We start from the raw sequence: 21,036 nt of genomic DNA, 5'->3' as shown, positions 1-21,036 counted from the left end.
CTCCTTGCTATGTGATTTTCAGCTAGCCTCTTCTAGGGACCAGCATCCGCATCTGTAAAATGGGCACAGTGGGGGACTGGTGAAAGATGAAATCAGATCCCAACATAGCTTTAAGTTATGTTCCTGCCACACAAGTACCAGGAATTAAAACGATTCCAAAGGCACACATTTCCCTCAGTATGTTTCTTAAACATCAGCAATCTGATTCAATTAACTTCTAGCAGTTTACCGCAGGCGGCAGGCAGACGTTCCGAGACAGAGGCTGTCCACAAGCCTTAGGATAAAAGCTGCACTGGAAAAGGGAAGCAAACATCTTGGGTGCAGCTGGCCCGACAGGACTTCTTGAAAGATCCTGGTTTTAGTCTTTCCATTACTGTCCATCAGATACCTAGCCTCTGATTCTTCACACAATCTAAGCAAGGAACTGACCAAACACAACTTTCTCTGGGATTTACTTCTATTTTCCCTTTTCCCCGACCAGGGGCTAGCAGCTTTCTGCATTTCCCTCTGCAAAAAGAATGTCAATAATTTATCACAGAGATGCTTACATGGGAAGACTATGTCCAAAATACTTGACTGGTACCAGGTCACTAGACTGTGCCCTGCATAGCTCCAGCAGGCATTCTGTGCATGGACTAAAATGTGAATGGAGCCCCTTGCAGATATGTCACACTGGGGGACCTAGTGTTTACAAAGGCTGCCTCCATCCTTGCCAAATGCCCACCAGTTTTACGTATTAGAGGAAACAAAAGCTTTGTCTCTGGGCAGGTAAAATGTGAATAAGGCCACTGTGCAGATTTGATCAGATTCCTCTGCTGGGTCCCTTCCTCATTCTCTCACAGCATGTTGGTTCTGGAAGAGCTCTCAGAGAGGGTCCCATCCACTCCTCCTGTGCACATGATGACAAAGAGGAGGGGAAAGTGACCAGGATCTTGAAGGCACTGATGGGAAAGACCCAGAGGCCTTCCGAGACCCACGGCTGATCTCAAAAAACACTGACCACACACCACCAGGTGCTTATCTGTTTATCAGCGTCTCCATCCTGAAGCAGATAAAAATAGTCCTGCACTTATTAGATCTTAAATAGGAACTAAGATTTACCCCAAGGCAGAGGCCCAAAACTAGTAGCTAGAAGGTCAGATTTGCCATGCAAATATCTTTAAGTTCACCAGCAGTATCTTAAAAATCTGGAATGAAGTGCCAACATTCAATGAAGTGTCCGTGATTACACTTCCAGCTTCACTCAAAACATCACAGCCTCTGGTCCCTCTGGATTCACATCCCACATGGTACAGGCTCACTGCAAATGCCTTTAGGTAAGGAACGCAGTCCACGGCCCCAGTTCACTTCATCACTGTCTCTCCTGCCTGGCCCCTGGTGTGCATCTGAATTAGTGTGACCTTGTGCCCACAGGCTCTGAACTTGGCACAGATGTCAGAAACTGAAGGCGCAGAATTAGGCTTACCATAAAAAACAGCTTCCTTTGGAGTAAGGCCCTGTGGATGTGGCTTGCAGGCTGGCCATATATTAGCTTGGGCTGCAGAAACCTTCTTTTAGCAGACAGTTTGCAGAGAGGGTTTTAAGCCCCAGAGGGTGAGTGAAGAGGAACTAGCCACATGCCTGAGTTTCTCTGAGCCCATGATCTTGGCCGGGCTCCTGGACTCCCACCACCCTCCCATGTTACCTCATTTGCTGGGCAGAAACCATCTGGTCCTCAAATTCCCCAGCCAGCCTCATTAGTCAGATTATTAGGAAACCTCTGTGAGCCCGACTGGGCAGGCACACTACCAACCTCCCTGGCTTCGATCGGATTTCCCCTGTTCCAGTCCCGCGCAGCTCCAGATGCAGTTGGGCATTCATTGGCTGCCATCTGCTGGCTCAAATAGGAATAGCAGGCTTTGTCCAGTTATCTCTAGGGAATTTCCTTTCTCCTGGATACAATGTAAAATTGATCACCTTTTAACCAGATGAGGTCTCCACACATCCATCCCCTCCCCTCATGTTTAACTGATGAAGAAGGCAGAAAATAATTTGCCCAAAGCAACACAGAAAGTTAATTTTGCCTGCATAACTAGAGCCCAGCGAAAAAACATTTTCGAGCACACCCACCTCCCACCCGCCCCACCGTATTGCTACAGTGAGCGATAAACGAGATTGTCAGACCCAGCCCCACTCCCAGGCACAGGGTCCAGTCACTTGGCCAGCTTCCCCCAGTCCTCTCCTCAGTGCTGGCACAAACCCTCTACTGTTGTCCTTCCCACAGAAAAATACTGGTTGAGCACCCATCGGCCAGGTACTGGAGCCCACCTTCTTACCCTCACTTCCTGCAATGAGGGTGTTGGAGCATATTCACTCGTTTGTGAAAGATGTCTTGAGCATTCATATGTCAAATCCTCCAGGTGCTAGGAATACAACCATTTTCATTTAATTTAATTAAAAAAAAAAAAAAGGGAAGCTGGGACAGACTGGATATGCAAGTAAACCATTTGGTCAACAAACATTTGCAGAGTTTCGAGCTCCTTCTCAGGAAATATATTCATATGTCTAGTGTTGAGGGTGCAGTGAGCATGATGTGTTTTGCCTTTGCCTTCATAGAGCTTACACTCTAATGAGAGAGACAGACAGACGTTAATCAAGGAAAACAAGACGATAAGAGATTTAAAATAAAAAAGGAAAAGCCGAGAATCCTGATGTATGGATCACACATCAGGGACACTGAGCCTAAACTCAGGTTCAGGGAAGGCATCTGAGTAGGAATTAGTTCGGGAAAAGAAGGAGCTGGAAGCAGGGGTGGGGTTGGGAGAGACAGACTTAGCAGAGAGAACGACCTGAGCAGAGTGCAAGAGGAATGTGGCACTTCCCAATAGATGGAAACACCACAGGGCACAGAAAGTCAAACGGAGCATCCACAGACGGGCAATCCAGGTCATCATGTAAAGCTTTTAATTATCCTCAAGTCAGTGGCAGCCTATTAAGAAAGTTCTAAGCAAAGGATGATGGATAAGATCCATGTCATAACAACCCAGAGGGGTGGCAGGGCTGGGGGAGATGGGAGGCCGAAGGGAAACAAGGCTGGAGGTCATCACAAGCCCAGATGAAGGCCCAGGCTGAGGTGCCACAGGCAGAGCTGGACAGACACCAGGGCCCCCAGACTGCCCTGCACAGGAACAAGCAGAAGACAGAGCAGCTGCCCACAAAGCGCTCGCTCTCGAGTCGGCAGTGTGAGCCAATAAAGCCCCCCAGAGCCACACACGGAATCAGCAGCTCAGCAAGACTCTGAGGACCATGTCAGAGCTCACAGGGAAGGACCACAAAGCCGGATGTGATGAGAGCAGGCAAGAACGTCTCCTCGATCCAGATGAGGAAAGGGGAAAGTGGAGCGGGTCAGGCAGCAGGCGCTTGGGTAGTGAGCACGCAGCCAGGAGGTGGGGACGCACGAGGGATGGCTGAGAATGTGCAATACAAGAGGCAGGCGTGCAGAGCACAGGCAGGGGAGGCGGGGAGTCTGGAAAGGTAGGCTGGAGCCAAATGATGACGGGCTTGAGAAAATCCAGATGAGAATCTTGATAAAAATCCAGAGCCTGTCTGAGGTCACCCCTGCTAGGGATACCGGAACACGGAGGTAAGAGGCAGCTGTGGTCCCCGGGCTTGCAGCCCTTGCTCGCTCCTGATCCATTCACTCCCTCCCCAAACCCACACACACAGAAGCCTGGGGGATGGGGTGGGGGAGAGGGCAAGGAGGCAACAGAGGCAAAGCAGGGGATCTTTCCAAATTGTCCTCTGGGTTTCTAACAAAACGGCATTCAGAGCATCTGCTCAGCTACAACTTCTGATGATCGAAAAGCATCTTAAAGGAGTGGAGTGAATCTTATCCCCACTTAAGGGGAAAAAATGAAATTAAAAACCCTGAGAGTCACAGAAGGATGTCTTCTGAGGAAGTGACCTGCCCAGGGTCATACAGCCACAGGTGACTGCGCCAAGGTCATCGCGCAGGTCTCAGACTCCACACCACACACCTATCCCCTGGTTTGCATCTGTTTCGGCACTTGATGGCGCCCCTCTATAAGGCATAACTCCCCAGCCAGCCACAGAGCCTTCAGGGGCCTAGAGTGGTGCCAGATGGGCACGGCCTGGCCCCCAGGGGAGTGCCTGCAGGGAGGGTGCCCAGCCCCTGTCTTATTTTAAGTAGAGCCCCATGTTGAATCTGTTCCAGGAGGATGAGGCTGGAGAGGGCCGCTTCAACTTCTCGGCCTACGGCATGGGCCCAGCCTGCCTTCAGGCCAAGGACGGCATCTCGGTCAAGGGCGCCAACAACAGCAACACGACCAACCCCGCTCCGGCGCCATCCAAGTCCCCGGAGGAGATGCGAAAACTCTTCATCCAGCGGGCCAAGAAGATCGACAAGATCTCCCGCATCGGCTTCCCCATGGCCTTCCTCATCTTCAACATGTTCTACTGGATCATCTACAAGATCGTCCGCAGGGAGGACGTCCACAACCAGTGACGGGTCTGGGCTGGGGGTCGCTGCGAGTGGGCAGAGTGGGAGGGCCGGAGGAGGAGGGGAAGCGAGGTGCGCGTGCGCCATCTCTCAAATGCGGCGATGCATGGCTCAGAACGTGGCACTATCTATTCAACCTCGGGTGGGGGCGGCAGGGGGAGGGAGGGCTTTTTCTAATATGGGAACTGAGGGGCGGGGAGGAAGGGGAGGGTTTGGGGTGGGGGCAGTGGCGGGGGTGTGGTAAAAACCACTTTCAAAAATTTGAGTCTGTGGGCTGTGCAGTTTTCCTCTTTGGAAGGAGAATACAGTCTGCCCCAGAGCAGCAGCGAAGCCATGTAATATATATGATATATATTCATGCTTAATATTAATGCAAAACCACAAGAAAAAAGACTTGTTTCTTAACCTATCAGCCTAGTAACTGCTTAAATTTTTAAAAGTCACAGAAGTGATGGACAATTTTTCCCAGAGTGGAAAACAGTCACAAATAAGCTTGCTCTGGTCTGTCCCATATCACACCCCCTCCCAACGCCATGCCTGTCTTCAAACTGGCCCAGGTGGACTCATGCTGAAAAGCCATTTTGCCTCTGCTTCAAGGGGGTCGTGCGGCCCAGGCATGGGTGGTGGAAATGGGGGAAGGTGGAGAGAAGAAGGGGAGAGACTAAAGAGATGGGACGATTCAGAGGTCCAAGGATGGAGAGTCATCTTCACGCCTCCAGGCTGGGGACCTCTCTCTCAGCCCTCTTATTTCTGTGCTTCTCCACCCACCCCACTTACCCTCCACCACCCAGAAATGGCCCCCATGTTTTTTCTCATCATATTGCTAATATGCAATCTTTTTACAGTTAAAAAAAAAAGTAATAATCTCAAGAAACAATATGCAGATAGACTGAGTATAAACAGACGCACTTTTTCAGATGTCTATTTTTTTGGAGAGTGTCTTTGGAATTGCAAGCGGGGGTATGTTTGGGAAGGTGGGGTTGTAGGATGAAACAGATGTATTATACTGTGGCTCTACAGAGTGGAGTTGTACGAGGTAAAAGGGCAGTAGTAAGGCTGCTGCCGCTTAGATACATGGATACGGGTGGAAAGAAACAGTGATGTTTATAAAGTCTGTTCGTTATATTCTGACATTTCATATACCACAAAAAACGTGGGGAGCTTGGCGGGGGGGGGGGGAAGATCCCATTATATTTTTGTAAATCTTTGTTTTTCTTTTTGGTGCTTTGTTTAGCTTAAACATTTAGGAAAGTTAGACAAATTCTCTTTCCTCCTAACTCTGAAGTGCCAGAACTATCCCAAGATAGCTAAGGTACTCCGGGGGAAAAGAAGAGGGAGAGGGCAGTGGACCGCAGGAGCGGGAGAGCCTGCTCCAGGACACGGATGTCGACAGGTAGGAAGTCTGCAAGGTGGGCCGTGGGATTAGAAAGGAGCTGTGTCTGGCAGCTGTCACACCACTGCACCGGGGACGACGGCACTACTATTTGTGGCATCCCCCCTGCTGTGGCCTATAACCAGAATACTGGGATTACATTTCTTTCTTTGCACTTTTGTGGATCAGAGTGGTAGGCAGTTGACAATCAGTCTGTCCTGTGACTTTGGGATCACTTGTGTCTTTGGAGCATCCCTAACTTAGGGCAGGACAGAAGTGAGACACTGGAACCTAACCCCACCCTAGAGCACCTTCCCCAGGGGAACTGTCTCCCATTACCCATGGTCCAATAGCTAATTCCCACAGAGGCCCAAAGAAGTGGGTCGAGACAAGGACCCAGAAGTGATTCAGGTCAAGAAAATGCACTATGCAGCCAAAAAAGGATTTGGCTTTGTGGCTTTAATGAAAAAGTTGTTTGCAACCAAGTTCCAAGGTCAATAAATCATTGCCTTCCTTTCTCTTGGCCTGTGTAGAGCAGAAAACAAAGCTGTATTCTAGCTTTGGAGGGTGTGGGATGGACCCCGAAATCATTTTTTCTAAGAAGCACTGAGGGATGGCAGCCGAGTGAGTAGGAGTCTCTCATGTGAGACTGCTCATTTCCCCACCATTAACAGGTGTCTGGGAGAAGGCAGTGGCACCCCACTCCAGTACTCTTGCCTAGAAAATCCCATGGATGGAGGAGCCTGGTGGGCTGCAGTCCATGGAGTCGCTAGGAGTCAGACACGACTGAAGCGACTTAGCAGCAGCAGCAGCAGCAACAGGTGTCTGAAGGGGGAAAAGTTAAATAGAGGGATGTGAACAATCACTACCAATTCAAGACTAGAATATCAGACTTTGGACTGCTATTAGCACCTTTCATGAGCACTACACTCACTTTATTTAAGGGAGGTGGTGGGGAAAAACTTAATTTCCAAGTGGCACATGGGTCTCTGGAGAGGCTATCAGTCCCTTTCACTAGCACTTTATTCACTTTATTTAAGGAGAAATCATTTTTAAATTAAAAAAAAACTAAAGAACCCCTTCTCTCTATTTTACTCATTGTTAGACTAAATTCAACATGTCTGAAGTCTAGGTGAATCAGGCAACTAAGACAGTACCAATTATTCTAAGACATTCTGTTTCTGCTCAAACAGCAAAATCACACTGGTCTTACATGATGAGGTGTCCAGAATCTCTTTGAGACGTGGAAATCACTGGGCCATCTGCCCAACCTCTGCTGGATCCTTGAACTTCACACAATATTGAATCTGTGTGCCCACTGGGTGCTGCCAGGCCTAGCTGACAGTATCCACCAGACAACAGAATCATTTCAAACACAGAGGAGACGAAATCTTTTCTCAGGCTATTCCAAACATGGTATCCCTTCACAGAAAATAAATGTGAGGTGATGCATGATAGCAATGAAAAGAAGAATGCGAATTTTAGTCTTGCCACTAATATGCTTGGGTGACCTTGGGTAAATCACTAAGCTTTGGTTTCTTAAACTATACAATGGGGAGAGTGTCACAGGTGATTTCTAACTCCCTCCTAGCACTGACTGTTCTATGTGTTTGAACTGGTCTGTAGGAATTTCACGCATCAGAAAGTTTAATATCATTTTGATTTCTGAACTCGCCAGGTGGCCATGAGCATACATATGCCCATGTATATAGACACACAGTTCTTGTTGCCTTTCATCTTTGGACGATTGGCAGATTTGTTTTTTCCTTTTGCTCTACTTTATCAAAGGTAAACAGTGGTGACGGAAAAGACAGCAATCATTATAATGTCAAAAATCCCATCATGAATTAGGCATGGAGCATGCTCAAGGAGAAGATATTATCATTAATGTATAATGTAGTAAAGATTTGGCAATTAATTATATGGATCTCATCATTATAGAAAATCAAAGTAGGTAATTTAGGCCATTTTTTTAAGATGGCTCCAATAAACAGGGCAATATTTTCTTAATTTCCTTTCAATTTGCTCACAAAGGACATCATGCCCTGGGACTATGTATGCCAAGTGCTAACATCGGGGTTAAACTGATTTAGTAAACAAGTGGTTTACTGGTTTTCAAACCCTTTACATGTATAGGCCAGTACTGATGCATGGAGGAGAATGGATACTGGCATAGACCAGTGATTTCACCCACCTCCAAAACTGCAGCTATTCCTAGGAGTCAAATTTAGGAGATGTCAATTAAGCAGATAATACCGACAACTTCTCACCTATTTGTTTACAATAGACCTCATTTGTTTCAAGAGCAGCCAAAATAAATGGCTCAGCTCTGCCCTCCTCTGGTCCTTTCAAGTATTCAAGAGCCCATTCTTGACAAATGCTATAGGGAGTGACCAAGGATAGACACAAATTGAAAGGAAAAAGTGTGTATGAGAGAGATAGCTTGAACTTAACTCTATTTTTATTTTGTCTTCAAAAACAAAAGGTAATTTGATCCAAATTACTTCTTCTTCTAAGCTGTCATTAAATTTTTAAAAAAGGGACTCCTCTAGGAAGTTCACCAGTATCTTTCATAGGCTATTTTTTCAAACTGGGGAGAAAATAAATATGACAGGAGACAGTTCTTTTCATTAGAAATATGCACTTTTATGAGCATCATTAAAAAGAGATGAGATGGTGTTTTGTGAGGCTTCATATTAGACTGCAGAATAGATCGGTGGCCCAGCTAAGCCAGTACCATCACTGGTAAGAGCCATGAAAATTAAATTTCTTAGTTAATTGCAACAGTGAAATTGAAGGGCGCTGAGTTTTCATCATGTCTGCAGTAACTGCCTCCTTAGGAGAAGTTGGCGAGCCACGGGTACAATCTTTGTATCAGCTTTGGGACTGGGCTGGAGATCTGAGCTGTGCAGATATCCCCCCATCTGGCTGGAAGCCCAGCCCAGGGACAATCAACACCACTCTGAAAGCTACCAGACTTATTCAATGAGCACCTTCTACACATTTAAAAGGCTGCCCTCCACGCCAGCTCTGAAGAACCAGGCAAGAATCAGGTTTCCTCTGTGAGCTATGATTCTCAGATTGACTGCAAGGCTTGCACTTTGAGGGGCTGGTAAGGTCTGTTGAGAAAGGATGAGTGGATCACTACCCCCTGATTAATAAAACCAACCAGACCAAAAATTCTAGAAGCAGGATATTCTTAAAGTAGAATTGTTCTTCTTCCACTAAGACCTTTCTCTCAGAAACCAATTCCTGAAATTTGAATGAAGAACCCTCCTATTTCCCTACAGCTCTAGGAACCAGAAGCTTATCCTGACCAGAGGAAGGAGTAAAAGACATACTTTGTTTTGATTGAGCTGGGCTGTTCTTAACTACTTGTAACACTATAAGGAAAAGCATATGTTGCAAAGGCTTCAGTCTCAGAGTATCATGAAATCCCAATGGATAGGAGGAACTTCTGTAGACAGGTTGAAATCCCTATAATAATTAGGAATTTAAAAAAAAAAAAAAAAGGCCAAATGCTGCCCTTCCCATCCTAGTCCATGGGGTAAGAGAATGAAAGCAACAACTACTTTCTGGCTGCCCCAGTTAAAGATCTCAGGATGTCCAGGAGGACAAGGGCAAGCTGCCAACATCTCCCCCATCCTTGAGGCATCTAGAATCTTGAGGGCCCAGACTAGACGATGCCTCTACCAAGTTATTACCCTGTTGCTTCCTTAAGGATTTCTTAGGCTGTAAACAGCAATGGCAGGAGATAAGTTTGCTCATATGTGGGTACTATTTCATGCTGTTTTGATGGAGCCGTGTGGTTCTTTAAAGCAATAATTAAGGTGCTTTATCATTCTTTGAAACAATGAAATGAGTTCCGAAGTAGACATTATTGCCCAATAATTTCTAGGATCATTAAGGCTTCTTTAGCTAGGTTCCAGACCATTACTTCTCCCTCTTCTCTCTCCATCCCACGTCTGCCTCCTTCCACTGGCTCCCTCCACCTCCTCTTTTCATCAGTTTGCTTACCTTGTTTTTGAAACCCAACTCTGCCAGAAGATGTGGATGTATGCCTGAGCGGTGGGGAATGGGGTACTGGCATGGGGACTAGAAGGGATTAGTAGCTCCTGTCTCATTTGCTTTAAGGCTGTGATTTCTATTCTTCCTCTAGCTCTTGCGTTTTGGAGAATTCAGTGCTCTGGAAAATGTTCATTGGAACACTGAGTCAGTAAGTCAGACTATAGAGAATGGCAAGCCAAAAATATACCCTTCAGAGAGCCCAGTGACAAAAATTATATTCTACGTAAGGCTATTAACCAGCAATAGGGCAGAAGCAGGTCACTGACCTGGGGGGTGAAAGACTCTGACTGGTGACAGGATTCCAAGCATGATGGGTCGATCGCCCTGCTTCCCAATGCCTCGCATTGCCTTGTTTTAGGCCTGCCTTTCATCAGATTCAACTGTTTTCTCGTGCAACTCCAGAAACTCAGTGTTCTGTGTAAACACAACTGTCTCCTGAAGTGGACAGAGGTCAATGGGAAGTGGGTCCTCATTCTGGCACTACCTCAGGCTCACCAAGGAAATATAGGTAAGCTAGCTACTCCACCTTTCTAGGCCCAAACACCCGCTATAAACAGAGGGCGTTGAAGGAGATTTATCAAAGCCAAATTCTGGATACTTTGATGGGCTGACCAAGAATATACTGTGTGTTCTAAAAAGGTTCCGTTGCTTCCCCATTTCAGTGTCAGGCTTGGGACCCCACCCCAGCCCTTCAGTGGGCAGGTAGGGAGAAATTAAGAAAGTGGAGCGTCTTGGTCCTCAAGGAGATTACCATCTTAATTTTCTGGCCATGAAAGTCTTAGATATTTCACAGTACGGATAAAATTAACTTCTCACCTGAGAATGCCATCCAACGTAAGGACAACATTCTGCTCTTGTAGTTCAGCGTGTATGTCCTGTGAAGGCTGTACCCCACTTCCCAGGGCAGTTGTTTGAATTTTCTATGCCAGAGACTCTGGAAGAATCACAGAGAAATGCGTCAGAGCTGAACTTTTGAAATACCCCTGCGGAAATAACTGCAGCTCTCCAAGTTCCCCGTAGCTTGTCACCACACATCGTTTAATGGGCAAGACTTAGAAATATTTTCCTCTGTCCCTCTCTCTCTAGCTGCAGTTGCAGGCAGAAAATAAAAGGGGAGGGGAGATGCTTCATACCATTGGGAAGGTTCATCTAAATTCATACCACTGGCTAGGTTATACTAATAAAGAGAAGAACTATTATAGCAAGTATGGTGCAGTGGAGCCAGCTGTCTGCAATCCCTCCCCTCCCCCAAACAAATCTCATCCTTGCAACAATGTTCCTGAAATCATTTCTGTAGCTCCAACACTTCTTATAATCAGAAAACACTGCTCCTGCCTTTTCCACCAGGGATGTATTTATGCTTTATAGCAATAGAATCTCTTCAAAATGCTTACAGGATGACATGACAAATAATCTTCCCTCCCTTCATCTGGCCCTAAAATTAATGGGAATATTGCAGACTGAACTTTTTTCTGGTTCCAAATTTTTTTAAATTAATAGACTTTTAAATGATAATGCTTCCATTAGGAAACCAACTGCTTCCTATCCCAGCTCCCCATCACCATATAACCACTTCCTCCTTTGTCCCTAAAAGATTCAAGCCAGGCATATTTTAAAAGGCCTCTAGAATGGATAGATGTGTGACGAAACATATATAGTGAAACAGTAGTCATATAGTCACTGTAAAGTTCTATTTTCCCCTCAGTTTCCCTGTCTCTAAAACAGGAGTATTGAATTAGTTGAGCATGAAGTTTTCCTAGCTGTAAAGCTTGTTGACTTTTTTTAAGGCCACTTCTCCAGCTGTCTTTTAGTTGCAGAGGAAAAATAAGGACTTCCCCAGACTCTGTGATGGTCTTACTCTTCCTCTTCTCTCAACTTTCCTCTCTAAACCCACTCATGATTTTCCTAGTACAGAGGAAAAGGCACAAGCTCCGAGTTAGAAGGCTGACAAGCAAGTAGGTGAGTGATCTTGAGCAAGACCATCACCCCTCTGACTCTCAACTTCTTTCTGTATCTGGGGATAATACCCACATCACAGACCCACTGTCTCAATAAAATGACACAATGTTAACTTCACCCCCTTGTTGTAAACTGTAGAGCATTTTCATCATTTCAGCCTCTCTGAAACTCCTTATTTCTTCCTGTTTGCCAGAAGAGGTCACCAAAAAGCTTTCTTTCACAACTGAGGCTGGTACCCAAAGGACCAAACCCACCCACTCTCCAGAGCAGCTGATTCATGCTGGGAAATGTCATGCCTAGCCCCAAGCATTCTCTCACTGGTGAATTACTCGGAGCTCACTTCAGAGGCTGCACACATTCCAAGAAACCTAAATTCTGATTCCACTTAACAAGCACTGCATCACTTTTTCCATAGGCACCATTTGAGTACTACCTAAATATAATAGAAGCACCATATTTAGTAAACTCTGTGAACAGCGCTCAGTCACATGCAAACTATTAAAAGAGGACTGTATGTCAGTCGATAACTTAATTCCCACAATGGCCCTCATCTTATTTCTCCTTTTATAGATGAGGAAACTGAGACTCAGAAAACTTATGTTACTATTATGAGCCCAAGTCCCAGCCTTCCCAAGCTTGACATCTTTGCAGACAATGGGAGGCCAAGTTTTGAAACAGGCATGACATGTTTACCTCTTCCACTCACCTGTTTTTGACTTCAACAAATTATTTCACTGTGATCTTAGTCACCTGCTTGTAAAAACCTCTTTTCTTCCCAAATTGTTGAGTAAAAAGTCAAGCAATTGATGTGGTAGTTTACTTTGTCATTAAAAAACATTATATCTAAGAGACAATAGTTTAACTCAAAATGTTATCTTCTGATAACACACACAGTTCCTTTAGCCTAGGTACATCCCAATATACATAAATTTAACCTCCTGTAACATTAAATGCCAAGGCATACCATTTTGTACTAGACTGGAAATCAAGCATCATGTAAATAAGAACCAACCAAAATAATCCTTGGCCTCCCTCTTGGTAATAAACAATATAAACCAGCCCACCTTTAAAGACTGAGAGCCTACTGATCCAGTGTTTGGTACATGAAGGATTTGGAAGTGATATGGGTCCATTTTCTGGCTATAGAACTGTGGAAGCGAGCAAAATCAGCTGACAGCAGGGCAGAGTGGGAATAAACAGCATTTGGAGGGCAATGAGAACACCTTGTTTGTAGTCCTGTAGGAGAGGTCACTGTGACCTGGAATGGCTTGGATTTGGCTGGACTCATGGGTAAGAACTAGACCTTTTCTGGAAGTCTTTCCTAGGTCCCTCTAAAACACTCAAACAAGAACCTACTACAAACAAGGCACAGGAACCAAAAGTAATTACAGAACTTAATTTATGAAGTGAAATGTGATATGGATATGAATAACTAACCCAAAAGATATGGTAACAGATGAGGCAGAGAAATCAGGAGAGGTCTCTTGGAGGATGGCTATCTAGGCTCAGACTCTTAAGAAACTGCTATTTGCATAACAGTTTACTATTTAAGTCACCTTTCAAATTGTTAAACCCAAGATCACCACTTCCTTCAAGTAGCTGCGGAGGTAAAGAGGGAGCAACTCTATAATATATGAACGTAACCCACCACCACTCCCAAAAATTTTTAATAAGCTAATACTTGTCTCCAAGCTTCTACTTGTCTCCTTATGTTTCTGACTAAACAATCACCTAGGTAACTTGATGTGTACAAACTAGCCAGACCAGTTCATGGGAGTAGGCTTCTTACATTTCTGAGGGCCCCTCTGGCCTCATCCATGACTCTACAGTTGCACCCACAAGTCTGGCCTTTGGCATAACAGGACCATGAGCTATAAGCAGCAATGCCAGGCAAATCTTGGCTACTGCTCTGAAGGCCAGAGCCGTACTTCTGTGTAGCTCTGTCTGGATGCTGGTGAGCAAAAATGGCACTCTGAATGGACCCTATCTAGTGACCACAAGTCAGGTTCAGCAGGTCTCCAGGCAACTGTTGAGTGCTTGCCTTTGGGTGATTTTTCAAAATGTCTCAGCCTAGAGAAAGCAGCTTAGCCCTTCAAGGTTTGAGCTGGAAGCTCAAGGGGGAGGTTTCAAAAGAAAGTGTTATAGTCAGGACTAGAGTTTACATATTCTTTCCAGTTTTCCTATCAGCTCTGTTTTTAACCTCCCTACACCTGTCTTCATCTACCGGCTATTTATTAAGTCTACTGTATCAAGGCAGTTTACCATGAAAGCAGGGTATCAGAATATAACAGAGCTTCTTTTCTTATAACATAGGAAGGGATAATAGAAGTACGGAAGTAATTACTAGTGTGGCACGCTGGAAATATGTGACAGAGAAAGGAGGGTGCCAGGGACTGTGCAGAAAATAAATCATGGAATGTTTCATGGCTGACAGGCCATTTGAGAAGTAGTAACCTTAAAGAACATGCGAGATTTTGACAGATTGGAGAAGAGTATTCTGGCAGAAGGAATATGAGTAAAAATAAAGGAGGTAAATAACAAGGGGCACAATATAAGGCACTGTGATTATCCATTTGGCTGAAGTCTAACGAATGGTAGGCATGTTTGGAAAGAACATCAGGACTACCTTAAAAGTAGAAAAAAACAAAAGGGTATCCCCTCATGGTTTGTAAAGCAGTTCATTCTATCCCCTCACCATTAGCTGATATTAATACTTCCAACCTAATTCAAACTTACCTGTACTTTCTTGCAGCAAACTCAACTTTATCTTAGCAGCAGATATAGTTAAGCACCCACTAGAAATTCACATCGTCAAGGACATCAATTCAAGCCAAGTATTAAGCATTTAGTTTGTGATAGGTAGGCACTAGAAAGGACAATAAAGGTACATTCAGCTCGCTATTTTACAGTGATTCTGAGAAAGTTACTTTTAGAGTTTTGTCAAATATCAAGCCAAGCCAATCTTAGTACAAGGCAGGTATTTGTAAAGGAGAGACTGTGCTCCTAATATTATTACATTTTGTTGATCTGAAATATTAAACAGAGATAACCTAGAAGACAAGTACAGTTTAGCACACCCTTTTTTTTCTTCAGCTTTAACTAAAATAATTCTCCCAACCCAGAACATCTCTCCATTCAAAGCACAAAATCATAACTATAAAGGAAGAAGTGTATGGACGGGGAAAAAGTCAGATATGAATAGGAAAAAAAAAAGACAAAAGTACTGGTTTTTAGTAAGTCATTGCCTATGGAAGTATATAAAAAGAATAGTTTCTTTACGAATGATTTACCTTTCTTCAGAAAGAATATTTTGGGGAAAGAGAAGGTTAGTATTACCTATCCTAGTAAATGAAAGACTGGCCCAAGTCTTTTTTAGAAGTGGTGCTTACATATAAAATAATCACTTTGCTAAACTCAGTTTTTCCCACATTAGATATATTTCTATGTCATTTAAAGGTGTACCATGCTCAACATGTCATTTAGCCAGACTAGTAAGAGACAGGAAAAAAAAAAAAAAATTGGACATTACCACAATGCATTTCAGAGCATTTTTAAAATCCAGACTTTCATATTTTGATGGTTCAATCTTCCCATACTTGGTCCATTATATTTTCAGCACTAACAACAGTTAAAATGAGATGAGTAAATTAAATCCCAAATTGTTCATCTTTGCTACTTAGTATATTGGACACAGATAAAATACCTACCCAATGTGATTTCTGCACACATTAAACAAAAGTACAATGTTCTTAAAAAAAAAAATTTTTTTTTCAAAGCAAGTTAAATAGCCAAGTTCTACTTTCAAGACAAACATACCAACTGACTTCAGCAGCCTGCAAATAAGTTTGAAAAACAATGCAATACACATCTTCACTGTTGTAATTAGACTTGACATGTACAACATGAACCACAAAGTGTCTAAGACAAAACCCTTAATGATTTTATGCCTGGAGGTAAGGTTGCCAAAGTGTATCCCTGTCTCATTGTTTGGATCAGTCCAAACTCCGTTTATCTAGAATGATTCAAATCACTGCAAGCAATGTAAATAACTAGTGTCATTCTGAGTGAAGTGCACTTGGAAAGTACAGTCACTGCTCACTTTCTGAGTGTTCAGACATACTAAAGTGCTTCCAAACCACACATTATCTGTCCTCTCCCAGGACAAGCCATTTCCAGAGACCTCATTCTCAAACTTGACTGACCCAGGGAACATGGGACATGACGAATTACCTTGCAACCAAAGTTGTGAATGCCCTAAGGCCCTGCTTGGAAACTGGCCCACAGACAACTGGGGATGAACAGGACTATTTGATAGCCAATTCATAGCTAAGTCAACATTAATGAAAAAGCAGTTAGATTAATATATAACATTCCAAAATGAGTGGTAACATTATCAAATAAATGCTCAGTAGCTGTACCTTATTTACATAATTCATCTTAGACTTTCTTTTTAGGGGAGTGGGGGGGGACAAGATTAATTCACTGAGATGGGCCAATCTCAAGATTTCCCCTCAACCTTGCCAAAGTAAATGACTTCTGCATCACTGGAAGTCAGCTCCAAAGGACTTGCCCTTCAAGCTTTCCCCATTTAACTCATGTAGATATTTGCACAAAAGATCTGCCCTTTGTCTTAACAGTTGCCTGACTTGATGTTTAGGCAGAAGAGCAAATCCCATGTATGATACTTCAAGTAATTTTACATTTCCTTTTTTCCAAAAAGGTAACTGCCAACTTACATGTGTGATACAGTGGAGATAAAAGTTGATTACTAAGGGAACATCCCTGGAGGGTGTCCAGTGATCAAGACTCTGTGCGTCCATTGCAGGTGGCATGGGCTTGATCCCTGGTTGGGAACTGAGTTTCTGTCTGCCTCGTGGTGCCAAAAAAAAACCAAGTTATTAACTTTCAGTGACTCTAGGGGTTGTTACCTGAAACCTCACACTCTGGTCATTACACTTTATTCAAAAAGTTCTCTTTTAACTCCAAAGAATAGAAAGGCACTGTGTAGTTCTTTAGGTCATAATGCCAACACTGACTGTAGAGTCTGTTACAGGTAAGATAAATGCAAATTACAATTCTGACTGTAATTACCATACTTTTGGGGAGATGTAAAAATTATGCTGGATTGGGCAGTGTTAGCTAAGCTGGTAAGTGCTTCATCATCCATGATGGAAGAGGTTCAAAATAATTCATAGTTCCCTGTAAGAGACTGCAAAAGTCACAAGCCCATACAGCAGTAACTGACAACTAGCCAAAGTAGAAGACATTTCTCAGTAGCCTGGGGACATCTTAAACAATGAATGGGCCTGGAAAACTGGGTCAGGATTACTCACAAAGCTCCTCATCCTTTCCTGGAAGAAAATGTGATAGTATGTCTTTTATATGGAAATTTCTTTGTATATATGTATAAACTTGGTATGGCCTTAATGCTGCAGTTAAGGATTTGTTTGGCTACCACCTTAAGCAGCGTGTTAAGTAATTGCCTCCTTATTGTATATTTTTACTTCTCCCTAGGCTTTTAACCTTGAACAACCAATTCCCCTTTGTCCCTTATTCAACCCTGTCTTTTGCATGAAGTCATAAATGTTATGGCAGTTATTTTTTGGCTTGTAAAAAAAAAACTCTATTTCTGCAGTTTGAAGATGGAATGTAAACTTTCTGTGATACATGTATATATAAAAATATATTTATTGAACCATCCATATACACACATCCATGCTGATTCCAATGGAAAAAAATTAAAAGTTTTCTGAAATTTTCCCTGTGGTTAATTCATAGTTGTTACTACTTAACCAACTTGATATTAAAACTTTTGAAATCTCGCAATTACCCGAGAGAAACCTATGTATCATCTGGAAAACATCATTTCACTTAAGACAAGGCTTTATGCTGTTCGTTCAAGATGTATTTATTGATAGGTGCTATGGGATACAAAGATGACTGAAACACAGATCCTGCCCGTAAGGAGCTTACAGTCTAGCAGGGAAGACAGAACACATACATGGGATACATGGTCAGAGCTAGGTTTCAGTAAGATGAATCTAATATCGTGTAGAGAGTAGACTGGAAGTAAGAAGAGGTAAAGAAAGCTGAGAGGCCACTGAAAGGAAGTGGGGAGGAAGGATGTGAAAGACTGCTGAGGTAGAAATGACAGGAATTAGCTGGAGACAGGATGTAAGGAGACAGGAAGCAGGTGACTAGGGTGACTGATTTGTAGCACGGGTGATGGCAAACTGAGAACGGAGTAGGCGTACGGTAAGAAACGAAACTTGGCACATACAGCTCCTGCGCATCAACACAAAATGCCCGGGATATACTGGGCGCAATCAGAAAGAAACAGCTAATTGCCCAGACCAGGGATGGAAGTACTCCAAAATGACCAGTGACTTCTCCCTCTTCTGCCCACCCCTCAAAATTTCACACCAATCCCGATATGAAATGCGTGATGCCTATAATTTACTGAATTATGCCCAATCCCTAGGCATGCCTACCTCATAAGCATGAAAACAGGAATACATTATTCAACTGAGTGAGTCGTCATTTAAGGGTGTTTTCACGTACCTCCAGGAGGAATGGATTAATCCTCCAGTCCTTGTCCTCCAGGAGGTTATGGTATGTTCTAGTTCTAGGTTGAAGGGGTAAGTTATAAGCTAAGAGAAAGGTATTAAATATTCTAGGAACATTTTAAAATGAAGATTGGGATAGAATTTCCAACAGGAGGGACAATGTGGAAGATAAGTAGATGAAAATAAATTTGCTCCTTACTTCAAATTCTGGACAGACCAACCCCCACAGGGTAATGAATTAACCTCTCTTAAGACATCTTTTCTCTTAGGGAGAAAAGAAAAAGCTCTTGATAGAGGTCTTGGGAAAAAAAAGGTTTTGATGGTAAGAGATTGGAGGTGGCGGGAGGAGGGGTGGCAGGGAGAATGCAGATGCAAGTCTATCCTCAGGGAAGTGAAGGCACTTGAAGCCACGGAATCAGCAACACCTAGCTTGTCAGCAAACCATAACCATCCTTCCGTGAAGAATAGGAAAAACCACTGGAAAGGCAGATTAGGACCCTGATTCAAACATGCCAGGCACTGAACAGGGGATATGCCTAAGACCAAATTGCTGCCCCTTAGGAGCTTACAGTTTTAACAATACAAGGTGGGGAAAGCACCACAATGTACAGAATGCAAAATGCTGACAGATTTAGGAGAGAATTACAGCTGAGTTTCAGCTATTAACACATTAGGATACCCAATAGCTTTCTGACAGCTAGTAGTAAACCCACCCCTGAGGGGAACACAAGTTAATGTCCTTATTGACAAAAGGCCCTGGAACGGGCATTAAAATAGTTGGAAGAAAACAGAAAACGTGAGTATGAAAACTGAGCTAATGAAGCAACTGGATAAGCATATACAATGTGGCTCCTTCCCTTTTCTCCCCACATCCTACCTTTTGACAGCTTTGGCTTACTAAAGCAAACATAGGGCAGGATTGGCAATTCCTCAATGTGCTGGACTAGTCATCTGAGTCATCGACCTTTTGAAAATTGCAGGGGTTATACAAATCACCTTAGTCCTTTCCAGCACTGACACTTTAAGAAATCTAGGAGTCTCCTCCTGTTTCTTGTGATAACCATCAGTACGGCGGCGGGGGGGGGGATTTATAGAAATAGTTTCTCAGTTAAAATTATGATTTTCTTTTATAAAACCATAAATTATTCATATTCCATCAGCTAAATTCCACCCCTATCCCACTCTTCTTGAAAACCAATGTAGATACCTATGCAAATTTATTTTTAACACAATGTATGTTCTACATAATCTACTTAAATTGTATACTGAATCTTTAAAGAAAGGAAGTCCCTTCTTTGCTAATTCCTTATGTCTTCATTTAAAAGGGCCAAATCATTGTACGTACACTCCTCATATTGAGAGTATCAGTAACCAAAGTGGTTAATTACAGCAATTGTTAAAACTATATCCATATTAAATGATATAATCATCCCTCTAATTACTACCAAAATTACAGGCAAACTTCCCACAAGTGGGTTTCTGCAGAATAAATACTTGCTAAAGTACTTCAATAGTGAATTTTTGGGTAAGCATCACTTACTTAAAAAAAAAAAAACAAGTCCCTTAGGAATCTGTGACATTGGACACATTTCAAAGTAATAACCACGCAGTAGATTTCTCTAACTGACCAGGTCACATGGTTTATAGAAGTAACAAGAGAACTGATTTCCAATACTATATTCTTCTCACCCAGGGCTACCTGGTTTGAGTGGAAACTGAAGAGGAGAGACTTCGAAAGTCATGCAATCAAAAGACAGCAACTTTGATTCTAAGCCAATACATAAGCATGATCAAAAGTAAAACTGTTAAGGGTTGTAGGCCACCTTTAATCAACCTTTCACTCATTCAGGCCATTATTAAAGACTGCTTCATGAAAGCATGAGCAAAGCAATCTAATTTCAGCATCATCCAGAGTCAGATACATATCCACTAAAAATAATAAAAATAAAAGTTTTATCTCACATGTGCCACCATATCTTTAATTCAGTCTAGTAAGTTCACAAGCCCATCTATGGTCCCCAGAGCCTTGATGTTACAGTAAACACAAATTCCAAAAGGTATGACTACCCTAAAACCAGAAGTCTTCGTTTAATGACCTAGTACAACATGACAAGCGACTTTAACCTACAACCCCATCCCACATAAAATATTGCTAAGTTTCTAACACATTCTTTAAGGTTTCTAAAACATCTGCAAAAGACGACCTCTAATTGTCCACTGCCAATCTATGGTACATTAGGCACTTAGCTACAACTCCATATTCAAATAAATGTTGAAGTTGCTACTTTTACAAGATTCAAAATTGCTAAACTAAAAGTTCAACAACTGTCTAATTTGTATACAGCTCCTACAGAGATTCTTTTAAGTAGCACAAAAATAAAGCTTTAATATAAAAATTATTTTTAGAGATCAGTAGGTTTGACAAATGCAAACAACTTCCCTAAAATAAACCACGAGACAAACAATGGACTACAAATTTAAATTCCATAGAAAGAAATTCCATTTATTCTGACAAACAGTATCTATAAAGTGCAACGTTCTCTACTAAATCACTAACTCTACCAGGGTTCTCA

At 43.0% G+C, this 21,036-nt stretch overlaps 1 protein-coding gene across 2 annotated transcripts in view; it reads left to right on the top strand.

Moving 5' to 3' along the window:
• Positions 1–4,504, top strand: part of GLRA1 (glycine receptor alpha 1) — an 86,923-nt gene extending 82,419 nt beyond the window's left edge. The window contains exon 9 of one of the 2 annotated variants that reach the window (XM_068980404.1): positions 4,214–4,504. In XM_068980404.1, the coding sequence (XP_068836505.1) occupies positions 4,214–4,504 (291 nt within the window). Of the gene's footprint in view, positions 1–4,189 lie in introns of both variants that reach the window. The other variant, XM_068980403.1, reaches the window with a different exon arrangement.
• The last annotated feature ends 16,532 nt before the right edge of the window (positions 4,505–21,036 follow it).

The sequence above is a fragment of the Capricornis sumatraensis genome, chromosome 9 (genome assembly GCF_032405125.1).
Source record: "Capricornis sumatraensis isolate serow.1 chromosome 9, serow.2, whole genome shotgun sequence".
Lineage (NCBI taxonomy): Eukaryota > Metazoa > Chordata > Mammalia > Artiodactyla > Bovidae > Capricornis > Capricornis sumatraensis.
The sequence above is the reverse complement of the archived record's forward strand: the minus strand, read 5'-3'. Positions and strand labels throughout refer to the sequence as shown.